General features: G+C 40.4%; 1 protein-coding gene across 6 annotated transcripts; it reads left to right on the forward strand.

Annotated features, from left to right (window-relative positions):
- Positions 1 to 839: 839 nt before the first annotated feature.
- On the forward strand, positions 840 to 18,379 carry Cnot8 (CCR4-NOT transcription complex subunit 8). Of its 6 annotated transcripts, none has more exons than XM_026388345.2 (8): positions 840 to 955; positions 4,403 to 4,529; positions 6,243 to 6,370; positions 8,046 to 8,239; positions 10,924 to 11,085; positions 12,117 to 12,261; positions 13,194 to 13,304; positions 16,939 to 18,379. In XM_026388345.2, exons 3-8 carry the CDS (start codon positions 6,254 to 6,256, stop codon positions 17,086 to 17,088), a joined length of 879 nt encoding a protein of 292 aa, XP_026244130.1. In that variant the 5' UTR covers positions 840 to 955; positions 4,403 to 4,529; positions 6,243 to 6,253; the 3' UTR covers positions 17,089 to 18,379. The 6 variants fall into 6 exon arrangements, with proteins under 6 accessions (XP_026244130.1, XP_026244131.1, XP_026244127.1 ...); XM_026388342.2 differs by having other exon boundaries at positions 841 to 955; positions 6,187 to 6,370; XM_026388346.2 differs by lacking the exon at positions 4,403 to 4,529 and having other exon boundaries at positions 6,253 to 6,370.
- Positions 18,380 to 18,489: the final 110 nt, after the last annotated feature.

The raw sequence follows: 18,489 nt of genomic DNA on the forward strand, positions 1-18,489 counted from the left end.
CCGCTTGGGCCCCGCAGCTCTAGCAACCAAGCTCAGTGCGTCTGCTCGGTGTCGCGCCCACCTTGGGGCGCCTCGGAAGCCGGGGCGATGCCTGATCCCGAAGGCGTAGTCGTCTTTGTGCTCCGGCGGGCCGGGGCGAGCCGGTTGCTATGGGAACGCTCCTCGCAGGAGGTGGGCCTTGGCAGTCGCCCAGACTCGGTTTGGGAGTGCCGCCCCACCCCCAACCGTTTGCCAGAAAGAATCCGTGAGGTAGAGGTTTTGTGAGGGGCCTGGGGGCTGCGTTAATACAGAGGGCGCGACCGGGCTACACCCGCAAACTTCCCTAAGTCCCCTCCTGCCAAGGATTTTAACGGTACTTTAAAGCAGGGAGGAGGGGGCGTTGTAACCTGGGGGGATGTAGTCGGAGGGGACACACCCATCACTAGGCCTTAGGTCTCCCTAGGCCACGCCCACTGGTGGGGACTAGTTGTAGGCCACGCCTCTGCCTTGGGCGCGCGGAAGGACAAGCTAAATAGAGTAGGAATCGAAGAACCTGGGCCGCTAATCGCGCGGACTAGAGCCGGCCGTCCTCCGCATGCGTCTTCCACCCCACCTTTTTCACGGCGCGCGGCTGTTCCAGCGCCTGCGCAGTTCTACCCGCTAGTTCACGAGCTGAAAGAACATGCACGGAATCACTGGGGCGCGCAAAAAGGGAGGAGCCGGCGTGATCCGGCGCGCGCGCGCTCCTGGAGTGACGCAAGAGAGCAGGCGAGTCGGGAGGATCGGGCGGATAGAATGACACAACCAGGTTGTTGGTTGGGCGGTACGTAAGGCCGCTCTGGGAACGAGTGCGCCTATCTCACTGGCCCGCTCGGTTCTAGGAATACATCCGGGGCAGAGGGAGGAGAGCGCAGGGTTAGGGCTTGCTGCCGCTGCCGCTATTGCTGCCCGCGCTTAGCGGGCACTGACAGTCAGGGTAAGTCGGAACCCCTTACTGGGCGGATGATCGTAAAGATGAAGCAGTGTGGGAGGTCAGGGGCCTTGTGGGTGGGAGCAGAGTGGGGGCGTGTGTGTGGGGCAAGGTTCCTGAGAAGGGGCAGAAGCCCGTCGAATAGTAGTAGTAATAGCCAGCACAACAGTCATGTTCTAGTGATATATGCCAGGACTTTACGGAGTACCCTTATATCCTTCATTCTACCTAGCCACTAATGCAGTCTTCCGAGTGCATGCTGCTTTCAGACCCATTGTACAAGATGGGAAAACTGAGGAGTAAGAGATTAAGTAGTTTATTCCGGGTCACACTGCTAGTACATGGTCAGGCTTTGAATTTGGGCTTGTCTGGCCCTAAGGCCTGTAATGTTTAAGTCTTTGCCTTACCAAGGGAGACAAAAAGGAATGAGGTGCTAGAAGCGCGGTGGGCAGGGCGGGGTGAGTGGGAGAGTATGGTTCGAAGTGGAAGGGTGACCCTGAACTGGAAGAGAATGACGGCGGGAGTAGGGGAGCTGACCCGAGTTTGGAACTTTGCGGGCCTCCCCCTTCTAACTCGCTGCCCCTCCTCTTTAGTTCTTGCGGCCTCACTTTTCTTTGCTGTTCTTTGGCTTTGTGAATCAGAGCCATTTTGGAGACGCCAGTGCACAGATTTGGAGCCCTCGGCCGTTTTAAGAACTGAACTGCGGTTTTCAGGGCTGTGTCTTCGGACACTGTTTTGGGAGATGCAGTGAGGAGACGAGGTCAGCGGCAGACCTTGGTGCCGGTGCCGCTCTTTGTACCGTGCGTCTACCACTTCCTTTTTCATCTGTCTACGCACGGCAAAACCTTTGTTCAGTGCTCTCTGGGGAGGTTCAGTCTAGCGAAGTGATGTTTATTTTTTTTTCTTTGCACATATAAATGTCCTTTTCCCAAGCAAGCCTGGTACTCTGGACTACTTGCAGGGGAAACTGGCTGCTGGCTTTATCATGAGTTGCTCTTCAAAGGTTTCCTGGATGAGCAAGAAACTCGTGTTTAGGAGTTTACATTACAGTTCATCAGGAGCGACCTGAGCAGATGACTGTGCGGGTCAGCACAAGGCAGGGATCTTGGTGATTGATTTTGTGTGTGCATGTTTGTGTCTGCTTGTGAACATTTTTTTTTTTTAAGTTTCATATGTAGCTCACGTGGGAGTCAGGTTTTGATGTTAGCTTGTAAGGCAAACATTGCTTAGTGATCAAAATAATTTTCTTTAAAAATTCCTTAGGAAAGTGCAAAGTTTGTAATTGCCATTTTATTTCTGAGTATATCCAGCGCTGTCAGATTTTTTTCTTCTGTTTTGAAACTTGTTACTGTTTCTTTGGTTGTAACCCAGAAAAGTATTTAGGTTACCTTTAAGGGATTGTGCTCTACAAATATTTGAAAGGCATGGAGTCATTCTGCCTGTGAAATGCTGGCATTGAGACGCTTAAAATGAGGAAGATAAACCCCCCAAAACAGCATGTTTGTAGTTCCTATCTCAGACTCATTTTGGAGCAGATGTTCACTGAGTGGAAAGTGGCAGGCCACTTGCTGGTATTCAGTTGCTCTTTCTCTCACCTTTTTACATTACATTACATTCAGTAATTTGACTTGCTAAGTTAAATGTCCATTGAGTGACATGTCTTGTTTTTTAGTGGTACATTTAGGGACTTGGAAGCTATCATTTATTTCCCCACAGATTTTCTAGCTAAAGATTTTTTTTTTTTTTAAAGAGAGAGAGAGAGAGGAGAGAGAGAGAGAGAGAATTTTTAATATTTATTTATTTTTTAGTTCTCGGCGGACACAACATCTTTGTTGGTATGTGGTGCTGAGGATCGAACCCGGGCCGCACGCTTGCCAGGCGAGCGCGCTACCGCTTGAGCCACATCCCCAGCTCCCTAGCTAAAGATTTGATGCAAGAGTGTCTTACAGATTCGATTGGGGGGGGGGCGGGGGGAGGTATTGGGGATTTCCCAATTTTACCATTGAGCTGCATCCCCAGTCCTTATTTTTTATTTTGAGATAGGGTCTCCTGTCTCCCTAGGTTACTGAGAACCTTGCTAAGTTGCTGATGCTGGTCTCAAATTTGTGATCCTTTTGATCCTCTTGTCTTGCCTTTGCCAGTGTTCTCTTGTGTAGTCCCCATTTGTCATATATGTATAATAATGGCATTTTTAAAAACAGTGGTAGCATAGCATTTTAATAACAAATTGATAAAATGAAGGCCACATTTTTTTTCTTTTTCTGTTTTTATTTTATTTTTTTGGCCTCTTTCTCTTTTGTTGCTTTTGCTTTTTGCTTGGGTGGAAACATCTCTCAAAAACTCTAGACTGGAAAAAACAAAAACAAAACAAAAACTAAACAAACCCTATACTGATACCCACTTCCCCTAAATAAGTTGTCTTTGAAATGACACCAGAAAGGAAGTATACTTTTCAGTGAGGGAAATAGGAAGTGGTACTGATTGAACATTAAATGGGGATGGAAAATGGTTTTAACTCCTTTTGCAGGGGAAAATCATAAGCATGGTTAGAAATCTAAAATTCCGAGCATGTTCTTAATTATGGTCAGATAGTGGAATTCCTTCACATTCCGTTTTAACTTCTTTCTTTTTGTCTTTATCAGTTAATTTATTAGCTTTTAATAAAACAAAAACAAGAATAAATGGATTCTCATCTAAGAAGTTTCTCTCTATATTTGTTGGGGAGATATCATATAGTCTACTTACATTTAATAAGTGTAGTTTTGGAAAAACGTGTATAAGTGTAGGACACCTTGAATAAATGTTCTTAAAGGATGGTTGACAAAGTAGTAGATTGGTTTCTTTTTTTTTTTTTTTTTAAAGAGAGAGAGAGAGAGAGAGAGAATTTTTTTTTAATATTTATTTTTTAGTTCTCGGCAGACACAACATCTTTGTTGGTATGTGGTGCTGAGGATCGAACCCAGGCCGCACGCATGCCAGGCGAGCGCGCTACCACTTGAGCCACATCCCCAGCCCTAGATTGGTTTCTTGATGTTTGACAGTGCCATTTTGTTTGGTTCCAGATTCTCATAGTTCCATCTGCCAGTCTTATAGAAGACAGCAAAGATTTTTCTTGCTCTGTCCTTTGGAAACCATTCACATTCATTTTGCTGTTTCAAGGAAATTGCCCTGAATATATACATTAGAACCCACTATTATATTGTGTTCTTGGATTCATGTGATGGGCTTGCCTTAAAAGTAAAGGGGCTGGGACTGGGGCTCAGGCTCAGCAGTAGCGCACTTGACTGGCATGTGTGAGGCAATGGGTTTGATTCTTAGCACTCATATAAATAAATAAATAAATTAATAAAATAAAGGTCTATCAACAACTAATAAAGTATATAAATTAAAAAAAAGCAAAGGCCCTTAGAATAAGCTTCTTACTTGGTCTTTTTTTTTTTTTTTTTCCTTAAGATGAGACCTTGTATGTTGCTCAGGATGGTCTTGTTATAGGACTGGGGCCTTCTGGGATACTGAAGCAGCAAGAATGCCTCCCTTCAAATCCTGGTTCTTGTGATCAAGTCAGAAAGATTTCAGACAGGTCAGAGTAACAGGCATGAATTTATTGTAGGGATAGAAAAAGAGAACGGGGATACTCTCAAGGGAGAGAGTGCTTCCTTTCAGACAACAGCTTTCCACATTTATTGAGATCTCAGAGAAGTTTCCAGAGAGTCCTGCCTAGGACTCTCTTTTGACTGACAGCGAAATGCCATCATACGTTTAAATTTCTACTGCCATGACCACTGTAGGTCACTTTGACCCATGCTGACCAGTTCTAATTGGAACCTGTTCTTACAGATTTTATGGTTAGGGGGTATTATCCTTATTTTCCTGAATTCTAGAGTCTTGTCTGTGAAAGGGTCACAAAAGTCCCTCCCCCATCTTCAAAGTAATTTGAGTTCTTCTTATTGACATTATTTTGGGTCTTCATTTCTCCTGCAGATAACAGGTAGTTTGCTGAGGAATGTGATATATTCTGTCCAGTTTAGCCAGATGGGTCAATGGATAAATTGCTTTTTGGAAAAGAAAGCACATAGGGGTCATTTTACAGAATTATTCCTTTAACCCCATGTTCCCGCTATTCATGTCTGTATGTTTCCTGTCTGTTAATCTCCAACTAGTGATCCTCTGGCCTCAGCCTTCTGAGTAGCTGGCGTTACTGGTGTGGTCCACTGTACCTGGCCATAGTATGCTTTTTGAGTTTTTTTGTGGTGCTGGGATTGATCCAGGACCTTGAACATGTTAAACATGAGCTCTATCACTGAACCCTCTCATGTGGCATTTATTGCAATAATAGCATTACCCTGAGGCTACATGATTTTTAATTTTGTCTTTGGAATATTTCTCTTCCCTAGTTTCATCCTGGAGGCATACCATAAATTATGTATACCTGCCTTCTTCTCTTCTTACCGTTGAATTGCTATTTAGTTTTTTTTTAAAACAATTTTATGTATTTAAAACTAGACATTAATAACTTAAATTTTGATTTTCATTGTGGTTTTTAAGGTTTCAAATTAGCAAGTAGAATTGATTTTTACTGTTTACAGCCTACCTTTTATAATGTAGTTGCATAAATTTAAAGATTTCATTGTCTCCAGTCGTATTTGACTTGGATTGTGTGGAAAAATAATTTCCTTTTTTGGAGAATGAAAGGAGTCCCATGTCCTTCTTATTCATCAGGAGTGTAAAGACAGGAGTGTGGACACTTGAGTGAGAGAGTTTAGGTCTCCCTTTGTTATTTTAGGCTTTCAGAGATTTCAAGTACATTTAAAGGGCTAAAGTGATTCCTTAAGAAATATTTCCATGATTTGCTCTTTGTGCAAAGTGATGTCAGAGTCATGGAAAAGGGCATATTTGTGGACCAAGGGAATAGTTAATCTTTAGTAGTCTGCAGAGTGCTGAAAAACTGGTTTAAGGTAGTGTTTTCAATTTTGTGCTAAAGGACAATTTGGGCATATGTCCTTTAATAACTTTAGTTTCTTCAGGTTAAAGAAATTTTGTGTGTGCCTGTGCTCATGTTTGTCTGTCTTGACAAAGGCAAGCTTTCCTGTCATATAAAATGGAAAATAAATATGCTTATTTTATCCTTTTAGCTTAAACTAATGAAGTCATGGCAAAATGTTGTTTTGATGTTTTTATTTTTGTTGACATACTACTGTACTAACTTACTTGATTTCAAAATATGTTTTTAAATCTAGATCAGATCAAACATTGGATTCCTTTCTCACTTAGTTAGCTAAAAGTGACTTCTCAGGTTTCTTCAGGATGCCTGCAGCACTTGTGGAGAATAGCCAGGTTATCTGTGAAGTCTGGGCCAACAATTTAGAAGAAGAGATGAGGAAGATCCGAGAAATTGTGCTCAGTTACAGTTACATTGCAATGGTAAGGAGCACTATTCTATTTGATTCACTTTCTTGTGTGGACTCAAGAATGTTTAACGTGATATTTTGAGAAGAAATTATTATATTTCTGTAAAGCCCTGGTAAGTTAAACTTCATAGAGTTTTGTATTGTTTTTATGAAACATGAGAGTGACCAGTGGGTCTCTGAGGAGGGTGTAATCTGTAATATAACTGTTTGAAAAGTTAAAGCAGAAATTGTATCAGCCCATATCACTGTTCCAGTGATATGGTGAATTTGACTATAGTGTCTTTGAAGGTTTGTTTCTAGAATTTAAAAATCATGAGCCCTCACTTAAATTCCAGATTTCTGGCATCTCTGGAAAAAAAAAATTGAAGATTTGGAAATAGATGGTATGTATACATTCCTGCCTGACATCCAGTGGCTGGAGAGGACAGGGTATCTTGACAGTTCCTTTTGTAGAGAGGCATGTGCTCTCTATTTTACTCCAGGGCCCATGGTTTGTTGCTGTTTCTTTCTTTCTTTTTTTTTTTTTTTGGTACTGAGGTTTGAACTCAGGGGCACTTGACCACTGAGCCATATCCCCAGCCCTATTTTGTATTTTATTTAGAGTCAGGGTCTCACTGAGTTGCTTAGAGCTTTGCTTTTGCTGAGGCTGGCTTTGAACTTGGGGATCCTCCTGCTTCGGTCTCCCAAGCTGCTGGGACTATAGGTGTGCGCCACCGCACTTGGCCGAGTCCTTACTGTTTTCTTTTTTCTTTTCTTTTTTTTTTTTTTAAAGAGAGAGTGAGAGAGGAGAGAGAGAGAGAGAGAGAGTTTTTTTTTTTTTTTAATATTTATTTTTTAGTTCTCGGCAGACACAACATCTTTGTTGGTATGTGGTGCTGAGGATCGAACCCGGGCCGCACGCATGCCAAGCGAGCGCGCTACCGCTTGAGCCACATCCCCAGCCCCCTTACTGTTTTCTTAGCTAGCTTGGTTTATTCTTTTATGTCAATTACCTGGAGTTTGTGACTCCTGTTTTAAAGGTAATATGGTTAAGTCTTTAGCCTGGTATTCAGAACTCTGTGATTTCTGTTCAGTCTTTTTATTCAAGATAAATGTGGTGGTGTTATTTTTTTCTGAGAGGCTATGTCACTTCCCTGTATTTCTATTTTAATTCATGTGTTAACTATCAATCTAGAATTTTTTTAAAAGAATGTTCTTAATTGATTAACTCTCTGTAGTTATCCAACAACTACTTCTACTTAACATCCTGCCTTGGTTGGTTGGTTATCTGTCTATCTATTTATCTATTTATTTATTTTGCACTACTGGGAATTGAACCCAGGGGTGCTCTACAAGTGAGCTATATCTCTAGCCCTTTTGTTTTTTATTTTGAGATAGAGTGTCACTAAGTTGCTAAGCTGACCTTGATTTGTAATCCTTATGCCACAGCCTCTGGAGTAACTGGGATTCAGGCATGGACTACTGCATCCAGCTGCTTAGGATTTTTAAATAGTTGTGCAAAGCTTTATGATTCTAGTGCTTCTTCAGTAGATATAGAAAGATCACTATTTTAAAATAGATTTTTTTGTGCCTAAGTGTGGGGTTTATCTCATAACTTTTATATATTGAAGCAAAATTTTATTGATGTAAATTTGTATTTCTGAATTATCAATTTGTGAAACCTAATGAGAGACTTTTTCCTTTTCTAGGACACAGAATTTCCCGGTGTTGTGGTCCGACCAATTGGTGAATTTCGTAGTTCCATAGATTACCAGTATCAGCTTCTGCGGTGCAATGTTGACCTTTTAAAAATTATCCAGCTGGGCCTTACATTCACAAATGAGAAGGGAGAATATCCTTCTGGAATTAATACTTGGCAGTTCAATTTCAAATTCAATCTTACGTAAGTTTCTGAGACACTTCTCTGTGTTACTTGTTGATCCTGCTATATCAGTGCAAACTGTGATTTCTACTGATTTTAAGTTTTGTTTCTACTGAACCCAGCTAGATGTTGAACATAATATAGTCAAACAGAGAATGGAATAGGGAACCTTAGAAACCCACTTAAAGAATTCTTAAAACTTAACATGAAAGACAACTTTGGGTTGAGAGTGCCTTTGGGTAGAGACTTGCCTAGCATGCACCCTAGGTGTAATCCCCAGCACCAAAAAAAAAAAAAAAAAAAAAAGACAACTCAGTTAAAAATTGGTGCTGGTCATTGTGGAGCTTGCCAAGCTACTGGGGAGGCTGAGAGATCAGGATCACAAATTAGCAATACCCTAGCAACTTAGTGAAATCCTGTCTCAAAATAAAAAATGAAAAGGGCTGGGGATGTGGCTCAGTAGCTAAGCACCCCTGGGTTCAGTCCTAGTATCAAAAAAAAAGGAAATGGCAAATGATCTGAATAGGGGTTTTGCCAGAGAAGATACAGAAATGGCCAGCTGGTGAGAAGATGCTCAATAATTAGTCAAATCAAAGCCACACTACTGGGCCTGGGGGTTGTGGCTCAGTGATAGAGTTCTCACGTAGCATGCATGAGACACTGGGTTTGATCCTCAGAACCACATAAATGTAAAATAAATATATTGTGTCCACCTAAAACTAAAAAATAAATATTAAAAAACCTCCCACTACTTTACATCTATTGGAGTGGCTATAGTCAAAAAAGATATAATGACTTAGAATAATATTTAATAATTAACAGAATTTAGCATAATGTAATTGAGTGTTGGTGAAGGTGTGAATATATTGAAATCCTTATACATTGCTGTTGGGAAAGGTAGAATTCTTTGAACTATTTTGGATAATAGTTTGACAGTTTCTCAAAAAGTTAAAGAGTTGCCACATGACCCAGCAGTTCCACTGCTGGGGTTATGCACAGGAGAAGTGAAAGTTTTACTTATTTAAAAAACTGTACATAAGTTCATAGCACATTATTCAGAAGAGCCCAAAAAAGGAAATGATCCAAATGTCTATGACTTGGGGAATGGATAATAAAATGTGGTTTGTCCGTGTGAAATAATGTTATTTTATTTTATTTTTTGTGGGTTACTGAGGATTGAACTCACTCAACCACTGAGCCACATCCCAGTCCTATTTTGTATTTTATTTAGAGACAGGGTCTCACTGAGTTGCTTAGTGCCTCGCTCTTGCTGAGGCTGGCTTTGAACTCATGATCCTTATGAAAAGGAGTGAAGTTATGATTCATGGTGCACATAGAGGAAACTTGAAGCATTGTCTGTTTTTTAAGAATAATTTTTTGACTGTTATTCATGTGTTTTGGAAATCTCTTTGAGGTTCAGATAATTTTAGGAAGTGTTTGAATCTTTCAAGATCATAGTGGTTTTTTTTTTTGTTTAAATATTTTTTAGTTATCAATGGATATTTTATTAATTAATTAATTTATTTGCGGTACTGAGGATTGAACCCAGGGCCTCACACTTTGCCAAGCAAGTACTCTCCTACTGAGCCATAACCCTAGCCCTGTAATGGTTTTCTTTATGATTATTTCATGCAATTATATCTGGAAACAAAATTGTGAAATCTAGGTGTTGGGGTTGTGGCTCAGCTATAGAGCGCTTGCCTAGCACCTGCAAGGCCCCTTAGCACCACATAAAAATAAGTAAATAAAATAAGGGTATTATGTCCAACTACAACTAAAAAATAAATATGTAAAAAAAATTTGTGAAATCTAGTGGAAAAAGGAGTTATTTAGCTTAATATATTTTCCTATTTTTGTGGTATTATAAATATTACTCCATTTAAATTGATGAGAATATCTTTACAGTGAAATATTATGCCAGAGTTAAAAAGGAGTTATTGAGTATTGATTTCAAAAGGTAATCTATGGTACACAGATATAGGGATGCAATTATATTTGTGTAGGTAGAGAAAATAGTACTATAAAAATAAATAGTTGGGGCTGGGGATGTGGCTCAAGCGGTAGCGCGCTCGCCTGGCATGCGTGCGGCCCGGGTTCGATCCTCAGCACCACAAACAAAGATGTTGTGTCTGCCGATAACTAAGAAAAAATAAATATTAAAAATTCTCTCTCTCTCTCCCTCTCTCTCTCCCTCTCTCTTTAAAAAAAAAATAGTTATTTCTGTAGGGTAGCATTATATGAACATTAATAATATAATTCTCTCTCTCTCTCTCTCTATATATATATATATATATATTTTACACACAGGAAATTTGCATCTTTTGTAATTAGGACATTTAGCTGGGGCAAAAATCTCATTTTTCCATCTGTCACAGAAATAAGGTTTTTTTGCTTTATATGCTTGCTGAAATACTGGAAGAAATTAATGAAATGAAAGATCTTTTTTTTGGTGGTGGTGGTGCTGGGGGATTGAACCTAGGGCCTTGTTCATGTGAGGCAAGCACTCTACCAACTAAGCTATATCTCTATTTTTTTTTTATTACATGTGCTATTAAAAATAAACATTTATTTGTATATCTCTATTTTTAAATTATGAAAAGTATTTCAAGAATATGTGTACTATAAATACAAGTTGATGGTACTATAGTTGCCTCCTACTTGTTTTGTGATCCACCAGCTAATTAAGAGAACACTTTGTTTTTCAGAGAGGACATGTACTCTCAGGATTCCATAGACCTCCTTGCTAACTCAGGACTACAGTTTCAGAAGCATGAAGAGGAAGGGATTGACACGCTGCACTTTGCGGAGCTGCTTATGACATCAGGAGTTGTTCTCTGTGACAATGTCAAATGGCTTTCATTTCACAGGTCAGTTCTGGAGAATGAGTATCTCTCTCTTGCTACCCTTTAGCAAGAATTGAATTCTTAGTTGTTTTTGCAGTTCTGTTGGCTCTGTTCTATTCATCAGCAGCAGTTAGAAGTTGAAAATCGTAACTGGGCACAGTGGTGTGTTCCTGAAATTCCAGCTACCTCTGGCGGCTGAGGAGGGGGATTGAAAGTTCAAGGCTAACCTGAGCAACTTAGACCCTGCCTCAACAATAAAAAATAAAAAGGGCTGGAGATGTAGTTCAGTGATTGAACCCCTGGCTTCAAACCTTAGTACTGAAGAAAAAAACCCAAAAAAACAAAACTCAAATGGTACTTACTACAAGCTTCAGTTTTTCAGAAAACACTTTGAATGTGTTGGTGCTTATATTGGTTTATGTTACATAGTATTGGACCCATCATTTGGCCATCAAGTGGCTGTGTTTCCAAGTGGAAAGATGGAGGTTGGAAAGGATTACACACTTGGTTGTCTTTGTACTTACTCTGGAATTTCCCAGTTATTCAAAATGCAGATTCCTGTTAGTCTTTTCAGTACTTTTGGATTTTTTTTTTTTTTTTTTTTTGGTACTGGGGATTGAACCCAGAGGCCCTTAACCACCGAGCCACATCCCCAGCCCTTTTTTTAATTTAGAGAGTGCGTCTCTCTAAGTTGCTTAGGACCTCGCTAAATTGCTGAGGCTGGCTTTGAACTTGTGATCCTCCTGCTTCAGCCTCCCAAGCCATTGGGATTATAGGCATGCATCACCGCACCTGGCACTTAAATTTTTGATGAATCAAACCCACATTTATAAATCCTTGGGTTCTCTTGTATTTCTTGCATGATAGCCTGTTATATGTTACTTAGTAGAAAGTTCACATTATAGTAGAGTATACTATTTGGAAGATTGAAAGCTCCTAACATGAGGTAGCATTATAAAGTTTAAGAAATAAAGTGGTTGAACATTGGGATCTGGTAACTGCTGTGTTTTTTTTTGTTTTTTTTTTAAATTTCCTTGCTTTATTCTCTCTTATAGTGGCTATGATTTTGGCTACATGGTAAAGTTGCTTACAGATTCTCGTTTGCCAGAAGAAGAACATGAATTCTTTCATATTTTGAATCTTTTCTTTCCATCTATTTATGATGTGAAATACTTGATGAAGAGTTGCAAAAATCTTAAGGTACAGAATATTTTTCTCAATATTAGCAAAGAGAAAAACAGAAAAGCAGACTTGTCATTTTGCTTTATCCCTATGTGTTCTGCATGCACATGCATTCTTTTTTTTTTTTTTTGGTATTGGGGATTGAACTCAGGGGCACTTGGCCACTAAACCACATCCCCAGCCCCATTTTGTATTTTATTTAGAGACAGGGGCTCACTGAGTTGCTTAGCGCCTCAGCCTCCTGAGCTGCTGGGATTACAGGCATGCGCTACCAAGCCTGGCCCCTGAATCATTCTTGAGTTTCTGCTGGGTGCCAGCATTCTGCTAGATAGGGTGTCACATAGGACTGATTGATTTAGGATTTTTTATTATTATTTTTTTAGTTGTTGATAGACCTTTATTTTGTTTATTTATTTGTGGTGCTGAGAATTGAACCCAGTGCCTCACACATGCCAGGCAAGTGCGCTACCGCTGAGCCCCAGTCCCAGCCCTGATGTAGGATTTTGTTTGGCAGTTGTCCATGCGGGATGACCTGGGCATGAAGGGAGTTCTCTGTTTCTCTCATTCTAAGGCAGTTTTCTTCACCTGAGGCCCACAAAACTAGGGAAATATCTGGTAACATGAGGTGTATGTTCAGTGTGTTAGGGATGGGCTCTGTGTTGTGTCTGATTCTCAGAGGGGTTAGAGATTTGCTATCTAGAACTGGATTGGTGTTTATCATTTATTTAACCCATTTCTATATTAAAAATGTAGAAAAGAAAGGAGTCAGAAACAGAATGTTACACAATGTATCAGTTGGAGTGAAGTAGAGTTAAACACCAAAAAGAGGATTGGGAGGCATATTAAGTAAATGGCCTCACTTTTTGCCACCACAATAAAACAAACTCTTAGTTGAATCCAGTAGGGTAGTGTTGGGTCTATAATATTGTCTGTTCTCTGGACATCTCCAGGGAGGTCTTCAGGAAGTTGCTGATCAGTTGGATTTGCAGAGAATTGGAAGGCAGCACCAGGCAGGCTCAGACTCACTACTGACGGGAATGGCATTCTTCAGAATGAAAGAGGTAAACTCCATTGACTATGAGGACCTCTCTGAAGGGATTTGCTATTTAGAAACTGATTGGCAACTAACTTGCTGAAGGATAAGGAGGTTGGTGATCTTTGTGGGCTGAGTTTCTCAAACCTTTATAGTTTCTGCTGGAAGTTAGTGGCCACTCTAAGAGCAGTTGTTTTGTTTATTATGGTACATAATCAAATGTATTTTGAGAGGCAGAAGCATTCTGAAGTGAACCACTTCAGAATACTCAAGTATTCTTGAGCATACTCAAGTCCAGAGTATATTTCGTGTTCCTAGTTGCTTTAATCCTTTAAGTTGTTTATTTTTCTTATTTTAAGAACAGGAACACATTTGTTAGGCCACTCATTTATGTATTGCTGAATTCTGTTAATTGTTAAATACATGGAGTTTACTCTAACTCATTAATGAACACTGAATATTTCCTTTGATTTCTTTCTTAATTCTAAGTTTTAAAATGTATTTGAAGAGATAGAAGAGTGAAAAACTACTTTGAAAAATTAAAATGATTTTATTGACACCTTTGAGAAGTGAATTAGATTAACTGATACGTTTCTTTGTTTTATTCCTAGTCACAAACCACACTGTTAGCCATGTTCTGGGAAATTATGTTAGTCCACATTCCATCACTGTGATAAAATACCTAAAATGGGCTCTGTGTTGTGTCTGATTCTCAGAGGGGTTCTTAACCATAAAAGTTCAAGAAGTCACTACCCTAATGAATTGTTGGCATACGAGGTTTGTTGTCTAGAACTGGATTGGCATTTATCATTCATTTAACTCATTTCTACATTAAAAATGTAGAAAAGAAAGGAGCCAGAGATATTTAACTTAAGGTGGAGAAGTCAGTTTTGGCTCACAGTTTCAGAAGTCAGTTTTGGCTCACAATTGTTATTGGCTTTGTAGTCTTGGGGCTGTGGTGAGGCAAAAAATCATGTCTGAGAGTGGGTGGTGGAGGAGGCCTGTTCACCTCATGGTGGCTGGGAAGTAGGGAGAAGGAGGCGCTGGAGTCCCAGTACCCCTTCAAGGGCGCCCCCTCAGTGATCTAACTTACTTCCACTAGACCTTACCTCCTAAAGGTGCACCACCTCCCAGTAATGCCACATACTGGAGGCCTTCAACACAGGGCCTTTGGGGGACATTGGAGATCTTATCTGTAACATTCTGCCTTTGACCACCAAAGGCTCATGTCCATCTCACAGTGCAAAATACATTGAGTCCATCTCCAAGAATTTTCAGATTGTTATAGTTACAGCATTCCTCCAAAGTCAGTGTTCAAACTCTCCTGAGACTTAAAGCAAACAGCTTTTAGCTCCAGTAAAAATAAACAAAACAAATTTTCAATTACATATTTCCAAGATAAAATGGCGTAGGGTAAACATTCCCATTCCAGAAGGGAGAAACAGGGCCTAGGAAAGGAAGGATTGAGCCAAAGCAAGACTGAAAACAAGCAGGGCTAACATTAAATCCTATAATTTTGTCCAGCATCCTGTGTACACGGTGGCATGATGTGAATTCCAAAGGACTTGGACAGCTCTGCCTTCATGGCTAGAGACCATGTGGCCACTTTTGGGCTGGTTCTGCTTGTGTTGTGGCTTCCCTTGCCCAGACATTTTGTGGCTTCCTTGAGCAGATGTTTTTTGTTTTGGGCATCTAACTTCCTGGGGTCTCCAGTGCGGCTTTGGCTTTACTGTCAAGAATTCATGTATCACAGCTTTATGTGTCACCCTGTCAGGGGCTGCTTACAGGCATTTGACCCTGACATATACTGCTTGGTTCCCTGGCTTTCCTATGAAATCTTGGTGGAAGCCTTTGGGACCCCATAATTCTTGGCATTCTGCATGCAAAATCAGCATCAAATGGACTACCACGGTTTGAGGCTGGCCTGAGCTATTCCTGGGTCCATTTGAATCCTAGCTGCAACAGCCTTAGTGCCTTGATAGCTGAACAAAGGAAACAAGAAAAACAATTCTATACATACCTTTATGAGCAGGGAACCCAAGGATAGTGGTGGTGGGGTTTTTTCCCTAAATCTTTGAGCCTGCCTTAGGTGGGGTCTTGCTGATCCCTGAGGTGTCCTCAAGGCATCTTTCCTGTTGTCCTTGTATAAAGTGCTTTGCTTCCTTTTTAATGATTTTCATGGCACTAATTTTTTTTGCCCCAACTTTAAATAGACTTCTTTTCTGATCAAATTGCATGTTTTCCAGATCTTTCTGCTCTGATTTTTGCTCCCAGTTTCGTTATAAATCTGGCTAAAAGAAGCTAGCAGTATCCATGCTGTTGCCTGAATGCTCTGCTTTCTTGCGATTTCCTCTGCCACATAAACTTGTCTTTCATTTTTAAACTCAGCCTCCTACAAAGTTTCAGGGCATGAACAAAATGTAGACAAGTTCTTAGCCAGAATGTAACAAAAATGGACTTGAATCCACTTCCCAACAGAGTTCTATTTCTCTGAAACCTCATTAGCACAGCCTTTACTGTCTGCATTCCTATCAGCATTTTGATTTGGGCTCCTATCAGAATTGCCCATTAATCTCCACTCTAGCAAATTCAGGCTTTCTCTCGCCTCTTTTTCCACACTTTTCCAACTTCTTCCTGCAAACCAGTTCTAAAGACTTCTGAGCCATATTGTGAGGAACAGTCACCAGTTTTCTGTTAGCTTTTGATTGCTGTGACAAAATACCCAAGACAATCAAAAGGATGAAAAGTTTATTTTGGCTTATAATTTCAGAGGTTTGAGTTTATTGTTGGTTGAGTATTGTTTTTGGACCAATGGCAGACCAGCTTGACTGGGAATGTGTGGAAGAGGATATTTGTTCACTTCATGGCTGCTAGGAAGTAGAGAGAAGGGAAGAGGCAGGGTTCCAATAAATAGCCCCTTAAGGGAATACCCCTAATGACCTCCTTCCTCACACCAGGCCCCACCTCCTAAATGTTCTGCCACCTCCCAGTAGTACCACAGGCTTGTGACCAAGCTTCATTATGGCCTTTGGGGAAAACATTTAAGATCCAAACCATAACAGAAGTGTTTTGGGTCGGTGGTTCTCAACTGGGAATGATTTTGCTTCTCCCAGTAATGTCTGGGGACATTTTGGGTCACCATAACTTGGTGGGGGAGGATGGTGTGCTGCTGGGCAGGAACACTGCTAAACATCCTGATACACTGTCAAATAAAGAATTATCTTGCCCAGTAGTGACATTGTTGAAATACCCTGCTCTAAGTGCTCAATGTCCATAACTCATGCCTTGTAACAATTCTGTTATCCCATTTTATACATAAGAACCATGGCTTAAAAATACTTGAAATGACATTGCCAGTGTTACAAGGTGAGTCAGTCTGAGTCCAGAGCCCAAAGTCTTAACTGCTGACTCGCCTGTGAAAGAGAAGGGGCAGGGGTACTAAACAGTACAGGGATCCTGTAGTAAGCAAATTCCTGGGAGTTCTGAGTTTGCTAAGAATGAAAAGACTACGTACAGGAAAGGTGTGGAGCCCTTTAAAATTAGTTTCTAGTTTGCTAGATTTTCAGGGTTTTTAGAGAGCTGAGAGGGGTGACGTGGCAGTGTTTAGACTGGTGTGACTCCTGGACTGATTTCTCACTGCAGTTCTCTGTCCTACTCTGCAGTTATTTTTTGAGGACAGTATTGATGATGCCAAGTACTGTGGCCGGCTCTATGGCCTAGGCACGGGAGTGGCCCAGAAACAGAATGAGGATGTGGACTCTGCCCAGGAGAAGATGAGCATCCTGGCGATTATCAACAACATGCAGCAGTGATGGTGGCAGGCTTTGCTGGGTGGGCCTGATCCCAGAGTGGTGCTTCCTGTGCTGACTGTGTACTCATCTTCCCCAAGAGAGAACACTTTTGAGCAAACTGTACCTGCCATCTGCATCGAGCAGAAAGACTTGTTTTACTGAAGACAGAAGATGTCTTTATTTTAGATCCAGAAGAGGGGAATTTGCTCTGAATTTGTAAACAAGTCTTCCCTGTTCCTCATCCCCACGCCTCTCCTCTCCAGTTGCCTCTTACCACCAGCATCCAGGGCTCATTTGACACCTTTTAAAATATCCAGGACAGGTCTGAAACAAACTAGTAAAATGTATATAACTCTTACCTGTTGTCATTCTTTTTATTTTAAATTTGTTGCTGATCTCTAATGAAAGATTCTTGCTATGGTTCTCAGCTGAGCTGAGCGCTTCCAGGGAAAATGGTACAAAATGGTGTTCTTGGGACATGGGTTATACATTTTGAGGTTTTTCCCTTTCCTTTTTTGATCCTTCTTGAGGACATTTACTTTCCTCATACTATGGTAGTCCTTTATGTACTGTTACATGGAAATGAATTGCCCACTGCTGAAATTTGAAGATAATTTTACATCATCTGTCTACCCTTCATTCATGATCAACTCCAGGATGGATATTAAGTTGACCACTAAAGTACCTTGAAGTCTGTTCCACTGTGCCACTGAGATTTGGTATCACTCAGGCATCATCTGAGGTCATTTTAAGTTTTCATATAATGAATTCGATCCTGAAGGAAATGAGTAAGTTCAGATTTTAGGGTCTTATGCATATTGTATTTTTAATAATGTGCTTTCAGATGGTTGTCTGTATTCTCCCACCTCTTCTCCATTTTCCCTGTTTAACTTTCAGCAAACTCCAGGAATTAGATGGATTAATGAGTACCAGGAACGAGACTCAAGTTACAGTAACTTATAAACAGGACAGTAAAGGAACTTGGTTTAGAGAGATTTCTTGGAGTAATATCCCACAAATGGGGATAGAAAGCTCAGGACATTTTTTTTTTTTAAAAACTAATCATTTAAAAAGTACACTGTGATTTTTTGAATGACTACAGAATGGAGTTTTGAAAAATCAAAAACCTCTTTGGAATGGTGGAAATAAAAACCAGTAATTCGCCGAAGTGGATGAATAGTCTTGCATTTTAAAAGCTTATGGAAAACTCAATTTGAAATGATTAAAAAATGTCAAGTATTATAAGCTGGTATTTAAGATGCTTGTAAATATTATTTATGTTTTTAATTTTGTAAAATAAAGATTTTTTTAACCACTGGCATGAAGGTTTGGTCTTTGGAAGATGGAATGACGCGGAAGGGTCTTGCCTTTATTATGTTACGTTCAAAACATTTCATCTGGTAGGAACTTGCTAAGGAGCAC

The sequence above is a fragment of the Urocitellus parryii genome, chromosome 1 (assembly GCF_045843805.1).
Source record: "Urocitellus parryii isolate mUroPar1 chromosome 1, mUroPar1.hap1, whole genome shotgun sequence".
Lineage (NCBI taxonomy): Eukaryota > Metazoa > Chordata > Mammalia > Rodentia > Sciuridae > Urocitellus > Urocitellus parryii.

Excerpts from the sequence above, each read along its gene's own strand:
- Cnot8 (XM_026388345.2), top strand. The coding sequence starts at position 6,254 with ATGCCTGCAGCACTTGTGGAGAATAGCCAGGTTATCTGTGAAGTCTGG. Across the intron at positions 12,262-13,193 it reads AGAGTTGCAAAAATCTTAAG|GGAGGTCTTCAGGAAGTTGC; the intron begins GTACAGAATATT and ends GGACATCTCCAG. Across the intron at positions 13,305-16,938 it reads CATTCTTCAGAATGAAAGAG|TTATTTTTTGAGGACAGTAT; the intron begins GTAAACTCCATT and ends CCTACTCTGCAG.